The following is a 17,065-nucleotide window of genomic DNA, read 5'->3' as shown; positions in this document are numbered from 1 at the left end:
CTTCCTCCCTCCCTTCCCTTCCCTACTCTTCCCTCATTTTCTTTTTCTTTCTCTCTTTCTTTCTTTCCTTCCTTCCTTCCTTTCTTTCTTTTTTTCTTTCTTTCTTTCTTTCATTCTTTCGCTAGTCCTAGAGCTTGAACTCATGGGCTGGGCACTGTCCCTGAGCTTCTTTAGCTCTACCACTTGAGCCACAGCTCCACTTCAGATTTTTTTTTTTTGGTGGTTAATTGAAGATAAGAGTCATGGATTTAACTGCTTGGACTGGCTTGGAACTGCAATCCTCAGATCTCTGCCTCCTGAGAAGGTAGGATTATAGGCATGAGCCACTAGTGCCTGGCTCATTTAAAATTCTTTTTGACCCATCCTTCTCAAAATTCATGAAAGTAAGAATAGTAACCATAAAAATCACACACACACACACATACACACACACGCACATGCACACACAGAGTCAGAGAGAGAAATCCCATGTAAGAATCATAACCATGCTGGGCACTGGTGGTTAATGCCTGTAATCCTAGCTACTCAGGAGACTGAGATCTTAGGATCATGGTTCAAAGCCAGCCCGGGCAGTAAAGTCTGTGAGACTCTTATCTCTAATAAACCATTAGAAAACTGGAAGTGGTGCTGTGGCTCAAGTGGTAGAGCGCTCACCTTGAGCTGAAGAGCTGAGGGACAGCCCAGAGTTCAAGCCCCACGACAGAGAAAAGAATAGTACCCATAAAAATCACACACACACACACACACACACACACACACAGATCTCATCATTCATTTCATGCATTCCGACACACTCTAATTCACCTCCTGGGACAAAGGATGTGTGGTATAGGACAATCCTTATTGCCATCTCAAGAACCACTCAGTGCGCTTGCCTAGCAAGTACAATGTTCTGAGTTCAACCCTCAGTACCAAAAAAGGAAACATATACAAAAGAATCTATTCTTAAAAAGTAGTCAAATCAAACATTTTGCCAGGTCCTGGAGGCTCACGCCTGTAATCCTAGTTACTCAGAAAGCTGAGATCTGAGAATCACAGTTCAAAGCATGCCCAGGCAGGAAAGTCCATGAGACTCTTATCTCTAATCAACCATCAGAAAACTGGAAGTGACGCTGTGGCTCAAGTGGTAGAGCACTTACCTTGAGCTGACAAGGTACAGTGTCCAGGCTCTGAGTTCAAGCCCCATGACCAACAACAACAACAACAAAACAAAAAAGACTGGGAAGGTGGCTCAGTGGTAGAGTGCTTGCCTTGCATGTATGAGGCCCTGGGTTCGATTCCTCAGCACCACATAAACAGAAAAAGCTGGAAGTGGTGTGGTGGCTCAAGTGGTAGAATGCTAGCCTTGAGCTGAAGAGCTGAGGGACAGCGCCCAGGCCCAGAGTTCAGGCCCCATGACCAACCAAAAAAAAAAAAAAAAAACCCAAAACACAACTAAGTGGTTGTATAGCTCAAGAGGTAGGGCACAAAAGAAAGACAAGAAAGAAGGAAGAACCACAGCCAAAAGCACTTTGACTAGACTCACTTTCAACAGTTTTCATTGTAAAAAAGTGTTCTGTTTTTCTTAATGTGTTCCAATATGCCAGAATTCCTTATTTAGATAACATTGAATTTGAATGGCTTGGCTTCCTCTATCAGTCTGTTATACTTTGTTAGCCCTCTGTTAGGAACAACATGAACAAACACCCTCACCCCTCCACCTGGTACCACTGCACCTCCCTGGGATGGCTGGGTTGCAGACACCAGGGCTTCTCTCTACCTCTCTCTACTTCTCTACCACCAACCCCAGTCCTGAGCCAGGGCCTTTGCCCTGGTGTCCCCTTCCCTGGTACCTTCTTCCCCTAGATTTTGCCAGGACTGTTGCCCGAGTCAGGTCCCTGCAGTCACTCATCCAGACAGCCTCCTCCTCCCCACTACTGTTTCACCCCTGTTTACTTTGATCACTGACTAGATGGTTTCTTATTTTCCAATCCATTTCTTCATTTCTGGTCTGAATCACCTTGCAGGAAGCAGCGTCTTAAAGGCAGGCTACACAATGCTAAACTAAAAAGAAAAAAATTGGCGTGGACTTATACTAACACTTGTTTATCTGAAATTTAAAGTTAACTGAGTGCCTACTCAGGCTCATAGTTCCATATCCTGGGAACACGAACCCAAGAGAAAGGAGCTGGCAAGTGGATAGAAAGAGAAATTAGGTGGTGGTGGCTCACGCCTGTAATCCTAGCTACTCACGAGGCTGAGCTCTGAGGGTTGTGGTTCAAAGCCAGCCTGGGCAGGAAAATCTGTGAGACTTATCTCCTATTAACCAGCAAAAAGCTGGAAGTGGAGCTGTGGCTTAAAGTTGTCAAGTATTAGCCTTGAGCAAAAAAGCTCAGAGACAGCGTCCAGGCTCTGAGTTCAAGTCCAGGTCCGGCAAAAAATAAATAAATTAAAATTTTTTTAAATGGGAGAGGACTGGGAATGTGATTTAGTGGTAGAGTGCTTGCCTATCATGCATGAAGCCCTGGGTTCAAGTCCTCAGTACCACAGAAACAGAAAAGGCCAGAAATGGCACTGTGGCTCAAGTGGTACAGTGCTAGCCTTGAGCACAGAGAGGCTCATGGACAGTGTCCAAGCCCTGAGTTCTAGTCTTGAGACTCACACAAAAATAAATTAAGAATTAAAAACTAAATCAGAGAGCTGGGGGCTAGTGGCTCACATCTATAATCCTCGTTACTCAGAAGGCTGAGATCTAAGGATCATGGTTTGAAGCTAGCCCAGGAAGAAAAGTCCCTGCGAGACTCTTACCTCCAATTAACTACTTAAAAATTGGAAGTGGCACTGTGGCTCAAGTGGTAGAACACTAGCCTTGAACACCAAGAGGTTCTGGGACAGTGCCCAGGCCCCAAGCTCAAGCCCCCAAAACAACAATAAAAAAAAAAGGAAGGAAAAGAGAAAATAACATGGGAGGGAGAGCAGGGGAGGGAACATGGACATGACCACAGGTATACTCTGACAGTGTCAGAGTCCCATAGTTCAATGACCCAATGTCACTCCATTTTGTCTGTGGTTTCTTGCATTGGTGCCAATTAATTCTCCTTTTGCTTAAAAACAATAGCCAACATTTCTCAGGCGTGTGCGTGAGCCAGGCACTGGGCCAAGGCACTTGGATTCATCATCACACCTACATGGTTACCTCACAATGAAGCTGAAGACGTGACTATCATTTCCTGTAGAGGAAAAGCAGAGGACTTTAAATAGGAAGCCCAAGGTGACAGGGACGCTAACACAGGGCAGTTAGTTACAGAGGACTTGGCCACTGCATGGGGTCATCGTCACTTGTGACCAAGGAAGTTCTGTGTGGCAGTTGGGTAGAGCAGACGCAGTGGGAAGATGGGCTGGACACCAGGCTGCCCACCCAGAGCCTCAGATGGCGGGCAGAGTGCCTATGTGGACTTGGGGGTTGGACTGCTGCAGGATGCAGCACCAAAGCCATGTTCTCCAAAGCCACAGCATGACTTTGGGGGAAGCTCTTTACCTTCTCTGAGCTCCATTTCCTCTTCTGTGAAACTGTTAATAGCAATAGTCCTGAGGTTGATCTAGGGAATAAATCTGTCTCTCTCTCCTCTCTCTCTCTCTTTCTTTTTTTTTCTTTTTTTTTGTTGGTCGTGGGGCTTGAACTCTGGGCCTGAGCGCTGTCCCTCAGCTCTTCAGCTCAAGGCGAGCGCTCTACCACTTGAGCTACAGTGTCACTTCCGGTTTTCTGTTGGTTGATTGGAGATAGGAGTCTCACGGTCTCTCCTGCCCGGGCTGGCTTTGAACCGCGATCCTCTGATCTCAGCCTCCTGAGTAGCTAGGATTACAGGCATGAGCCACCAGCGCCCGGCTTTCTCTCTCTCTCTCTTACACACACACACACACACACATACACACACAATGTTGAACAACTACTAAGTATCAAGCATTACACTAATCACCTTATATACATCTATATTCCCCAATCTCCATGACAGCCTTATCTTGCAGATATTGCTAACTCTACCTTACAGGTGAGAACATTGAGGCCTGGGGCAATCAAGTGACCAGAAAATTGATGGACAGACATCTAGAGCCAGGACCTTGACCCTGGTGAACAAGGAAAGGACACAACTTTTCTAATGTGTTTACTTAGGGAAGCTAGGAAGCCGACGAGCTGCCTTTGAACCGCGATCCTCAGATCTCAGCCTCGTGAGTAGCTAGGATGACAGGCGTGAGCCACTGGTGCCCAGCAGTTCCCCTGTTCTTTACAAGGCCACCCACCGGGCACAGCTCCAGATGCCCAGAGGCCTTCAGTCTTGCTCCTTCCAGGACTCTTGATCATGGCCAATGATCTCACGCTGGCTCGGCTGGATCTTCCACATTGCTGTCTCTGCACATGCACTGTCTCTATACACATACGCTTTCCTCTCAGTTCCCATCATTCCTTTTAAAGCAGACTATACATCTCAGTGACTGCTGCTTCCTCTTCCAGGAAGTCTTCCTGGCCTGGTTCAGGTGTCCTTTCTGGATGTCCCTTTACTAGGGTCCTTCCCCCTCTATGGTAACATTTTGTTTGTGGGTCTCTGCTACCGAGTCCTCTCCATGGGGGTGGAATCATATCTCTTGCTCATACTGTGTCCCCAGAGCCTGTATTTGGAGCATGGTAGCTGCTCAGTAACAAGCTGGTGGATAAATGAACAGATGTATCAATGAGGGTTCACGGTGTGTGTGTGTGTGTGTGTGTGTGTGTGTGTGTGTGTGTATGCTGGTACCAGGGCTTGAACTTGGGGCCTGGGAGCTGTCTATGAGCCTCCCCAGATGCAGCATTTTCTTGCAGAATGAAAGGAGTCCTAGTGGCTCATTTAACTGCTGCAGAGAGGGGGGTGGGGGGGCAGGGGAGGCAGGAGAGGAGTAGCAGAAATGAATGTCACCTCTTCCACTGAGAAGATTTCCAGGCCGGAGAGGCCTTTGCTGCCCACAAGGGAGGAAGGGGGGGGGTCTGGCCCCAGCCCTGTTTCAGCATGGCCTCAGTTGTCCCTGATCTGCCTAATAAGGTGTGAAATTGGCTTCCTCCTTGCCGCTGTCCCCCGGCCGGCTGTCCAGTGGCATCTCCAGGCTCCTGTGGAGGCAGCGCTGCGTCATCCCACCCATGGGGTCCGGCTCCCTGGCTCCAGAGTACCAGCTGGTATCAGCAGAACTGCTGAGACCCCCACCCCTGGCCACCCGAAGGATCTGAGTCCAAAGGGCCTGGCGGGGGGCGGGAGGAGAGTTGAGGGGAGACCCCGTGTCTACCGTGGGAAGCTCTATTTGGTTTAGCCACTCCTGTGTAAGATTTCCCAGGAAGAAAAGGATTTCATGGCTTCAGTGAGTCCTAAAGCCCCTGGGGATCAAGCAGAAGATGGTGTGATACAAGAAAAACAGATGCAGAGCGTGAGGGAAGGGGTGACACTGAACGAAAGGAAACGCACTCATTACCTGGCCTGTGTAACTGCAAGCCCTCTGTTCATCACCTTTATAGTAAGAATAAAGCAACATTGTTTTAAAAGGAAGAAATAGAGATTCAGAGTGCTATAGCATTTTTGCCTATCTAGTACTCATTTCTTCCCCCTGAGGAGACCCCCATGTTCCCTTAGGGAGACATCTCTGGCCCCCATGCCTGCCATGCAATTTGGTTCCCTGCTACCCCCTGGGGCAAATATGCCCCTGGCCTGACCAATCACAGGCAGAGTGATGAGCCCAGGGCTAAAGCGAGGCCGCTGCAGTCCTTGGAAATGGTCAAAGCTGAAGACTAGGAAGATACCTGTTCTTTTGGAAGCTCTAGGCTGGTGACAGTCAGCTTGGAACTGTTGACTATGAAAGAAGCCAACACAGAGGCAAGTCATGACAATGCATGAGAGAAAGAAGACAGAAGGAGGCCAAGAGAGATGGAGATTTAGAGATGGAGGCAGGGCGGTGGACACACTGGTGACACTTCCTTTATAAGCATCTGGAGCTGACTATTCCTTCAGTTTATGCCCCTGAGCTATTCAGATACATGAGCCAACAGACCTGCCCCTGAACACACATACTTTCGCATTTTGTTTTTTGTTTCTGCACGTTTAATTTGGATTTCTGCTACTTACCACCGAGTCTGATCAATAGACGAAACACAGGTGTCAGAGTTATTGAATCAGTAGTCTAGGAATCTGTACTTCTTAAAAAACTTCCCAGAGGTCTGGGAAAGTGGCTCAGTGGTAAAGTGCTTGCCTTGCATGCATGAGGTCCTGGGTTCGATTCCTCAGCACCACATATGCAAAAAGAAAAAAAGCCGGAAGTGGTGCTGTGGCTCAAGTGGTAGAGCACTAGCCTTTAGCTGAAGAGCTGAGGCCCAGAGTTCAGGCCCCATGACCGGACCCAAAAAAAAAAAAGAAAAAACTTCCCAGAAAATTCCAATGAGGTTTTGCCCCTCAGGCAGGGCTCAGTGAACATCCAAACTTTATAAGATTCTTTAAGAAGAAAGAGCTGGGCGCTGGTAGCTTCTGTCTATAATCATAGCTACTCAGGAGACTGAAATCTGAGGACAGTGCTTCAAAGCCAGTCTGGACAGGAAAGTCCACTAGACTCTTTTCTCCAATTAATCAGAAAAAAAAAGGTCTCAAGTGCAGTGGTGGTGCAAGTGGTAGAGCATCAGCCTGGAGCGAAAAAGCTGAGGGACAAGTACCCTGAGTTCAAGGCCCATGACTGGCAAAAAAAGGGGAAAAGGAAGATGGTACCTGTTGGGCAACATCTGCCACATAGCTTTTCTCATCTCTGAGTCTCTGCAGTGCGGGGATCTCCAGTGTCCCCTCAGAGCTGAAGTGTTGATGTTTGGCTCCTCCCATAGTGCTACAGGAAAGTGGTGCTTCAGGCGGTGGGAAGTCTTTAGGGCATTGGAGAATGCGTCTTGAACAAAATTGGGGGACTCAAGTCTCTTCCTCTTACTTTTACTCCCTGGAGACAAGGTGAGCAGTTCTCCTCTACTTTGCAGTCCTGCCATGATGTGCTACCACCAGCCCGAAACAATCAGTCCAGCTGATCAAGGACTGAAACCGCAAGAACTGTGTCAGGCAAGCTAAAACTTTTCTAAGTTTATCATTTATTTAGTTACCATGACTGAAAGCCAACTCAGGGTCTCCCTTGTTCATTCTGGACCTAGATACCATCACTCTATGCCAGCCATGGTCCTTGAAAGATAGCAGCCAGCATTGGAGGTTCCTTCCTGCCTTTCCTGCCCCGCCCCCCCATGCCACCCCCAGCCTCCAGGCAGCCTGAGGACACCCAGGACTTGGCCTCAGACATTGATAGGTGATCTTCCTGGCTCTGCTTCTCTCACTTCCTTTGGATGCAGCGATGCTCTCCACTTCTAATTCCAGAATCCGTGAGTTCACCCTTTTCCACTCTCAAGCTAGAAGCTTGGTGTAAACAGGCCACCCCTTCAAGGGACCTTCAACTCTTACGGTTCTCCACTCTTGCTTCCGTGGCACTCGACTTAGACCAGCATGATTCCTCCGTTCAATGTCGCATCCAGGGGACTTGATTTGCAGTATAACAGAACCCTTTGGAAGTCACTTCTCTACCTGGGGCTGAAGCCCCTGAGGGAGGGTTCCATTTCTCTGGGCTGTGAGATTTGAGCCTGGAGCTTTCAGCAACCTTCTTACAACTTAACTTCCTGGAAGAAAACGGGTCTAGGAATCAGGCTAATAAACGATAGAGTTAGAGAACACTACTGGGTACAGCTGTCTTTGATGCATAAAAATCCTCTCTATATCCGTCACCTGAGTCCCAAGTCCCTGGTCAAGTAAGTATGCATTGGCCTTCTTCTGTCCCTGGTAATTCAAAGGCAACTAATATAACATTTTGCAAAGGCAGTACCGTGCAATCCACTGACATACCTGTGTAAAGGGACTTGATGGGTGATAAGGTTGGGAAGTTAGTTCAGAGCCACAAAGTAGGGCATGGGGGGCGGGGACTGTGAGATAGGCATCCAGTTTTTAAGACCACTGAGACAGGAAGCTAAGTACTTCCAGGAGTCGCTAAACAGGTTCGTCTTTGCCTTGAGGGGACAAGTAATGTTTTCGTAGCTGCCAATAAAGTAGAATTCTTCACTTATACAGGGCCCATCCTCTACGCACACTTTGGCCCCGAGACAGTTGAGTGAGTTGTGAATAATTGAGACTATTTGGAAGGGTGGAACTGTTTGCCTTCACCAACTCTTCCTGAGGGTTGGAGGGGAGAAGGTGGGGAGAAGCATGAGGCTAGTGGCAAGGTAGATGGAGCACCACCAAATGGGTCCACATCCCTCTTAAATGCCCAGAATATGACAGAGTAAAGGGCCAAACATCACTTCCTCCCCCTGGCACCACATCACACTTCGATCATGATCATGATTTGATCACATTTTCATGGATCTCACTCCCACACATGGCTATTGAGTCCCTTGATCATCTCAAGTCTTCTAGTCCTTTCCCATCTTGAGAGCCACTGCTAATTAAGTCCTCTGCAGACTCCATAGACAAAAACCTTGTCTTTTGGAGAAATAAGAATGTCAAGAGGGCTGGGAAGGTGGCTCAGTGGCAGAGCGCTTGCCTTACATGCATGAGGTTCGATTCCTCAGCACCACATAAGCAAAAAGAAAAAAGCTGCAAGTGGCGCTGTGGCTCAAGTGGTAGAGTGCTTGCCTTGAGCTGAAGAGCTGAGGGTCAGTGCCCAGGCCCAGAGTTCAGGCCCCACGACCAGACCCCCCGCACCAAAAAAATAAAAAAGGATATCAAGAAAAAGACAAAAAAACTCAACTTTCATTTGCTTATTTATTTATTTTATTTTTGGTGCTGGTACTGGGGCTTGAACTCAGGGTCTGGACTCTGTTCCTTAAGTTTTTTGTTTTTTGTTTTTCCACTCAAGGTGCACACACTACCACTTGATCTTCTGGCTTTTGCTGGTTAATTGAAGATAAAATTCTCATAGGCTTTCTTGACCAGACTGACTTTGAACCATGATCTTCAGATCTCAGCCATCTGAGTAGCTAGGATTATAGGCATGAGCCACCTGTGCCCGGACTTTTACTCTTCAATAGTAGCAAAACAAGACATGTATCAAGTCACATACTGACACACTTAAATTTCATCTTGTATAATTGGTAAGCTTGTCCTTGCCAGAGTCTCTGGGGATAAGTGGTCTATCCATGTACAGTTTTTCTCTTCCACTTGCATACCCACAGGGTCTGTTGTTTTCCTCTGGGTCTTTCCTTTGAATGTCTGACCAACAACAAGCTTTCTCTGGACACTTGCAGAGAACATTATTTCTTCTGACTTTGTTCCAACAAAATCCAAAAATACAGGATGAATGCTTAGTTCTGCATATACACAGCTCATGTATGTATTTACATAATATGATGTACAGGTATCAATCTGTGCTTTACAAATATTAACACATTGTCAGAATGACCTTAGTAACAATTGTCATCTCACAGCTGGGTGCTGGTGGCTCACACCTGTAACCCTAGTTACTTAGGAGGCTGAGATCTGAGGGTCATGATTTGAAGCCAGTCCTAGAAGAAAAGTCTGTGAGACTCTTATCCCCAATTAACCACCAAAAAGCTGGGAGTGGAGCTGTGGCACCAGCCTTGAGGGAAAAAAACTAAACAAGAGCACAAGACTCTTGAGTTCAAGTCCCAATACCAGATGTGTGCAAACAAACTGTCATCTCAGTTTATAGAGGATAAAATTGAAGCAGATGCAGGTTAAGTGGCCTTCCCAAAGCTGTAAAAGTCATTAGTGACAGATGAGAAGTTTGAACTTCAGTGGTTTGCACCTTTTAAACTGTCCCCCAAAATGGACACACATTTTTCTGTTAAAGGGCAAGGTAGGATTTTAGACATGGATGCCACCTACAATCTGTCATGGCTGTTCCTCTCTGCTGCTGTTGTATAAAAGCAAGACATAGCACCATGTAAGTGAGTGTGTGCTATGTGTCAACATGGCTTTATTTGTGACCAGCAAAGAGTGAATTGCTTATCATTTTCCCTGTCGTGAAATAGTGTTCTTTTGACTTCAGTCTTCAAACATTTAAAAATACAAATCCAGCCAGGCACAGTGATACACACCTGTAATCTCAGCTGCTTTGGAGTGAAGATTGGGAAGATCACAGCTTGAGGCCAGTCCAGACAAAGTTAGTGAGAAACCTGTCTCAACAACAGCAGCAAAAAAACCTCACAAAAAACAAACAACAACAACAAAAAACCCCAACGTTGATATGGTGGTTCAGGTTGATTTCTCACCCCACCTCTTCAGGAGGCTAAAGATAGGAGGATCACAGTCTGAGACAGACCCTGAGCAAAAAGTAAGACCTCCATCTGAAAAATAACCTAATGTACAAGGGCAGGAGTGGTAGAGTGGTTTATGTGAATGAGGCTTGTCTAACACTTATGAGACCCTCAGTTCAAACACCAGTACTACATCTCTGTGTATTTCTTTCCTTTCTGTTCTTTTTTGTTTGCTTGCTTGCTTTATGGTGCTGGGTCTGGGACTTACACAGGGCCTCACATTCTTCCTTACCTTTTTGACTTAAGACTGGAGCTCTACCATTGAGCCACAGCTCTACTTCCAGTTTTGTTTTTTTTCTGGTTAATTGGAGATAAGAATCTCACACAATTTTCTGCCTCAGCTGGGTTTGAACCTCCAGCCTCAGATCTCAGCCTCTTCTGTAGCTAGGATTACAGATTGCAGCCCTGGGCACTCTGGAACTCACTATGTAGTCCAGGCTGGTTTCGATCCTGCACCTTCTGAGTTCTGGGATGAGGGAAGTTACAGGCTACAAATAAATACTTTTATATATATATATATTTTGGGGGGGTCAGGTTGTGGGGCCTGAACTCTAGGCCTGGGTGCTGTCCCTTAGCTCTTCAGCTCAAGGCTAGCGCTCTACCACTTGAACCACAGCGCCACTTCCGACTTTTTTCTTTTTGCTTATGTGGTGCTAAGGAATCAAACCCAGGGCCTCATGCATGCAAGGCAAGTGCTCTACCACTGAGCCACCTTCCCAGCCCTACAAATAAATTCTTAATTCACAGGTGGTGTAAAACAGGCAGTAGCCAGATTTGACTCCGGCCCATGCAGTGCTGCTGCTATGCCCAGAACCTTATACCTCTCCTCCTTGTCTCCACTGCCCAACAAGAAAAATGGACTTGAGGAGCTTAATGATGCCCCTGCTCCAGTGAGAGGTCATCCAGCAGTCAGGATTTGCACCCAGATATGTCTCTGCCCCAGGACAGGGTCAGGAGGCTGGTGGGAGTCGGTGGGAGTAGAGGGGGCTCTTGGCTCCTGTACCCCACTCAGGAACTCCTCTGCTTGAAGTGGGAAGGGTCAGATCCTTCCTCCTCACCTTCAGGGAGTCAGTGGGAGATGCACGACCTCAGACTCTTTCCTTGGGTTTTGACGTGGGAACAGACAAGGAAAGGGTTTGCAGGAGCAGCAGTGGGAGGGTTCACTGATGGCATCATGAGCGAGGTCTCCACTGTCCCCCCATGGCTCCCTTTCCTGCCTCTGACCCTTCTGAGCGTCCTTCACGCCTGTCAACCAAGCTCGTTCTTCTGCCCTCTCGTTCACTGTTGAGCCTTCCACTGGCCTCCAAATTATCCCCTGCATTTCAGTTTCTGAAGCCTGAGCAGAGAATCCTGCTCATGTGCTTCCAAAATGCTATGTTGGCTCAGGATGATGAGATTACTAGAGGGTTCATTCTCCCCCTTTTAACTCATCTGTGTCCTTGGGAAGGGGGGGAATCTCTGGCATTCCATATATGTTATTATGATTAGAAACAGTGTGTGTGTGTGTGTGTGTGTGTGTGTGTGTACAGTGATTACAGGGCCGCAGGCATAGGAATACAGTAGTAAATCCTGTGTTCCTGCAGCCATGTCCTTGAGGAATCTTGGCTGGCATTGTGGCCCCAGTCTGCCTGTTATCACCCCACTGGCTTAGGTCTATTTATTGATAGAGCCAGGGGTTGATACCCCTGTTGGCTTTGTTGTTTGTGTGAGTCAGGGTGAGTCCTTGTTCCCCTGGGTCCCCCAGTCTTTTTACATATACAAGGAGGGGACAGAACAAAGTCACCCCTGGGAGCTCTGCCACTTGACTCCTGGCCTAGAGGATCATCCTAGAAAGGAAGTGGAGTCTAGGGAAGGCTCTGGAGTCACACAGCCCCTCTGAGGCGGGGGAGGGGGGATAGGGGAATTGGGGGGGAGGAGAAGGGGGGGCCGGGGCCCGGACACTTTGAGGTCACACAGTGATCGCTATCCTCTAAGCTATGTGTGACAAATATTTGCTGAAAACAAGCTTAGGCCAACAAGGGAATGTACTGGCTTATCTGACTGCAAAATTCATGTCGAGAGTCAGGGTTGCCCAAGTTCAAGGAGTAAAAAGGGGCCCTCAGGATGCAGGTTCTTAGTTTCTTCTGTTTTCCTTTGCTTACCTTAACCCCAGGCAAGTTCTTTCTCAGTTGACTACCAGTTGCTCCAGGCTTACTCTTGTAAGCCTACTTGTCTCTTCCCAAGCTCCCAGCAAAAGTCCCAGTGCTGATTCTCATTGGGCCATATTAGATGACATGCCTCATCCTACAGAGCCAATCACTCACTGTGGCTCTAGGTTGACTGCAATGGATTCTGTTTTTTTTTTTTTTTTTTGGGTCTGGTCGTGGGGCCTGAACTCTGGGCCTGGGCGCTGTCCCTCAGCTCTTCAGCTCAAGGCTAGCACTCTACCACTTGAGCCACAGCGCCACTTCCGGCTTTTTTCTTTTTGCTTATGTGGTGCTGAGGAATCGAACCCAGGGCCTCATGCATGCAAGGCAAGCGCTCTACCACTGAGCCACCTTCCCAGCCCATGCAATGGATTCTGTTGATTGGCCAGAACTGTGTCTTGCTCCTCTGCTGCAGCTGGAAGTAGATTAAGTCTCACACTCATGACTAAGAGTGGAGCAAGGGCAGTTCCTCACTGCCAGGATCTTCTACCAGTAGGTGGCAAAGAGGTTGTAGGGACAGGGATGTCCCCTCAGGTTCAGGGGTCACCCACATGTGCTCCCTGGATTGGTTGCATTGTCATCACACAGGAGCTGGTGAGAATGGGAACGAACCTACCCCACAGGTGTTTTCGATGCTAGAAAAGCACGGAGGTGTAACCCAGGGGACCTTACTTTGGCTGCAGTCACTGGGGAGTTTTTATGGTGCCTGAACTAGGAATCATGTCACCTGCTTTTTAAAAAAAGTGTTTGTCCCCAAGATCCTAGCTACTGCTTGAGGCAGAGATTGGGAGAACTGCTATTGGAGGCCAGTCTAGGCAAAAAAGTTTATAAGACCACCCATCTCCATTAACAGGTAGATGCGAAGGTACATGCCTGTCATCCCAGAGAAATGGCAAGCATTATGAGGGGATTGTATGTCCGGACTACCTGGGCAAGAAAGCAAGTACTTATCTAAAAAATAACCAGAGCAAGTGAGCCCCAGTGACTCATGCCTGCAATCCTAGCTACTCACTAGTCTAAAGTCTGGGGACTGTGGTTCAAAGCCAGCTCAGGCAGGAAAACCCAAAAGCCTCTTGTCTCTAATTAATCCCTTCACCAAAGCCAGAAGTGGAGCTATGGTTCAAGTGGTAGAGTGCTAGCCTTGCGCCCTGAGCTTAGGGACAATGACAAAGCTCTGAGTTAAAGCCCCACAACCGGCATACACATACACAAAATAGTGAAAGGAAAAGGACCTTGGGTTATGGCTCAAGTAGTAGAGCACCTGTCTAGCAAGTACAAGTCCTGGAGTTCAAACCCTAGTACCATAAATAATTTTTTTAAAACGTGTTTTATTGTTAGTATAAAGGAGAGGTACAGAGGGGTTACAGTTATATAAGTCAGATAAAGTCGCTGTCAGTTTTCCCTCCTATCCCCACCCACAGGTTGTATAGTTAATTTTCAACATAGTGGCTAATGTCACTGCTGCATTTGTTCACCCTTTGCAGAAATTTTTTTCAACAAAAATAGAATGCTTTCTTAAAGAAACAAGAATCATAGCTGTTGCACTTCTAAAGCTGTGTGGGCTCCGCTGGGGACTCACTACAGCTCCTAGTAGAGGATGTGGCCCACTGAGGCTACCGTAGGGGCCAACTGTGGAATAGTTGTAGAACTAATACAAAAAGAAAAAAAAAAGATGTGTGTCGGGCTGGGAAGGTGGCTCAGTGGTAGAGCGCTTGCCTTGCATGCATGAGGCCCTGTGTTTGATTCCTCAGCACCACATAAGCAAAAAGAAAAAAGCCAGAAGTGACGCTGTGGCTCAAGTGGTAGAGCGCTAGCCTTGAGCTGAAGAGCTGAGGGACAGCGCCCAGGCCCAGAGTTCAGGCCCCACGACCGGACCCCAAAAAAAAAAAAAGATGTGTGTCAAGAATGAGAGAGTGACTAGGCATAGTGGATCATATCCTGAATTCAGTGGCTTGGGAGGCAAGGATTGGGAGGATGAAGGGCAAACACGTTATGAGACCCCTATCTCAATTAATAAGACAGGCAAAGTGGAGAGAGAGAGAGGGAGGAATGCACCATTCAGAGTATGCTGGTTGTGCTCAGGAAGCAGCAGGAACATCATTTCATCATTTATAATATGTCTTCAGCTCACAGCTACAGTTTCCTATGGTCTGTAGGTGTGTTGGAAGCCTGTTAGCCTCATCCCCTACCCCACCTAAGGTCCCTGCTTTCCTTTGTCCTTTGCAGCCTCCTGAAGGGCACTAGGGAAGTCTAGCTGCAGCACCAGCTGTGGCTGCTATGCTGGGCACTGCAGTTCCAGCCGGCACCATCTGTGGGTTGCTGCTGTCTTGGGAGGTGGGCAGAAGGGGGGGTGGGGAGATTGCTCAAGGACCAAGCATGAACGGGCTGTAGCACCACATGTGTCAGTCAGCCAGGCTCTGTGACCTACCAGGAATAGAGATGTGTCACGGATGGATAAACTACAGGCACCTCTTTGCTTGTGTTCATCATTCCTTTCAGAAACAGGTTCTTAACTTTTTATTTAGGGAACTCTTTATGCTTTGTACAAAGAATGTAGGTGGGACTGACCCAACTCTGGACACAAGACTGGGCACATGATCCAGATCCAGCCAATCAAAACATTTCATTTCCCTAGTCATTATGATTGGTTCACAGGTAGGCATGTGGCCCAAGTCAAGCCAATGAATGGTAGCCCCAGGATTTTAGCTGGAACTACAGAAATGCTGTCCCAGCCTGAGGTGGTACATTAAGGCCATTGGTACATTTTTTGTTACAACCTAGAGAAAACTGGCCTGAGAAGAAGCTAGGAAAGAAGGAAGAGATGCTGAAAACTAGAGACTGGCTCTTGAGGACATTGGTTGAAGCTAGATTCATTTGTGTCAGAAGTCCTTACCTTCCCCTGGCCTCTTCATTTAACGGAACAGAAACTGTCCATTTGCCAGGTAACTGTGGCTCACACTTGGAATCCTAGCTACTCAGGACTCCCAGATCTGAGGGTTTTGGTGTGAAACCAGCCTAAGCAGGAAAGTCCATGGGACTCTTACCTTCAATTAACTATGAAAGAGAAAAAAATAGTGGAGCTTTGGCTCAAGTAGTAGAATACCAGGCTTGAGTGAAAGAGTTAAAGGACAGCACCCAGGTTCTGAGTTCAATCCTTAGGACCAGCATCAAAAACATCAATTGTCCTCTTTTGCTTAGACTGATTTGTACTGTCTAGAGCTATGACTACCACACAGGGTTGGAAGAGCCAAGCTTCTGGTCAGACTTTGAACCTTTCATGGAGATTTCCTTTCCACCCACTATGTCTTCAAGCCCCTAGTTCTCTTCCCCAGCTGTTGGTTGTCCAGAGACAGGCCGCTCTTCTCACCTGCTGGCCCTCCCTTTTCTTTGGGTGAGGTGTTTGACTTGCCTAGCTGCACATTATTCTCTAAATTTCAATCTTTATGATTCAGGCCTGCTGCCTGCCATTACATGTGCGCGCGCACACACACACACACACACACACATACTCACACACACACACACACACACACACACCCTTTATAACTGCAATAGTCAGAGTCTGGTTTTGTTCTTTAACCTGCTGAGCACATTTTATGCATAATCTTCTCTAATCTCAGCAATCCTAGCAGGTAGGTTTTATGACTATTTCAAGACCTGGGAAGCAGTAGAAGTCAGTGACTTCAGATCAAAGCATTGATTACAGCCTCTCCAGCCAGGTAGAAGCAGGGCTGGCAGCGGGCCCCAGGAGGGGACAGACCCCAGAGACTTGTTCTGATCACTAAACACAGAGGGCTTCAGGATTATTCCAGGACCCTCTTCTCTCTCCCCAACACTGGACTCTGAATGCCACTGAAAGGCTGGTTGGTTACACAAATGCCCCGGAGTGTGCTGAGTTCCCAGGACCTCACTCTGTAAGCCACTGCCTCCCCACCAAGGACTTTGGCTGGAGAAAGAAGTTTGGTGTTGCCAGATCTATTCTTACAGGAGCTGAGGCTCTGCCTTGGCTGAGGAATGGTTATGACACAAGACAAACTTCTTTGCTGACAGAAGGAAAAGGGAGGTCAAGGGCACATGAGTGAGTAGCTCATGCATGAGAGAAAAACAACAAATTAAAGAATAACATCATAGAAGGGAGGTTCATACACTCTGAGAGGTAAGAGGTATAAGTCAGGGCCTGGGAGAAACTTAGATTTTATAAGCTTGTTTCATTTTTTTTCCTGAGAATGAAGTCCAAAGTTCTTAACGTCCAGCATGAGCAACTCGTGTTCTCTCTACCTTTGTATCCCCTTCCCCTCCCCTCCCTTCCTATCTCCTCCTCCCTCCTTCCCCTCCCTCACCTTCCTTCCTTCCCATCCCCCCCCCCTTGCTCTTCATGCTGGTCCTGGGGTTTGAACTCTGGGTCTGAGTGTTTTTGCTCAAGGCTGGCTCTCTACCACTGATACTCTGCTCTCTTTTTCTTGGCAATAGGTGGAGGTATGTTTAAATAAGTCCTCATTATGTAGTCTAGGCTGGCTTGGAACTCTGATTTTCCTGCTCAGTT

General features: G+C 47.5%; 1 protein-coding gene across 1 annotated transcript in view; it reads left to right on the top strand.

Annotated features, from left to right (window-relative positions):
* Arhgef37 (Rho guanine nucleotide exchange factor (GEF) 37) overlaps nt 1-5,233 on the top strand; it is a 46,733-nt gene extending 41,500 nt beyond the window's left edge. Inside the window, exon 13 of the mRNA XM_013025487.1 lies at nt 5,052-5,233. Within this exon, the coding sequence (XP_012880941.1) occupies nt 5,052-5,233 (182 nt within the window). The remainder of the gene's footprint in view (nt 1-5,051) is intronic.
* Nucleotides 5,234-17,065: the final 11,832 nt, after the last annotated feature.

This window comes from Dipodomys ordii, unplaced genomic scaffold (genome assembly GCF_000151885.1).
Source record: "Dipodomys ordii isolate 6190 unplaced genomic scaffold, Dord_2.0 Scaffold85, whole genome shotgun sequence".
Classification (NCBI taxonomy): domain Eukaryota; kingdom Metazoa; phylum Chordata; class Mammalia; order Rodentia; family Heteromyidae; genus Dipodomys; species Dipodomys ordii.
This window is presented reverse-complemented; position numbering and strand designations above follow the sequence as displayed.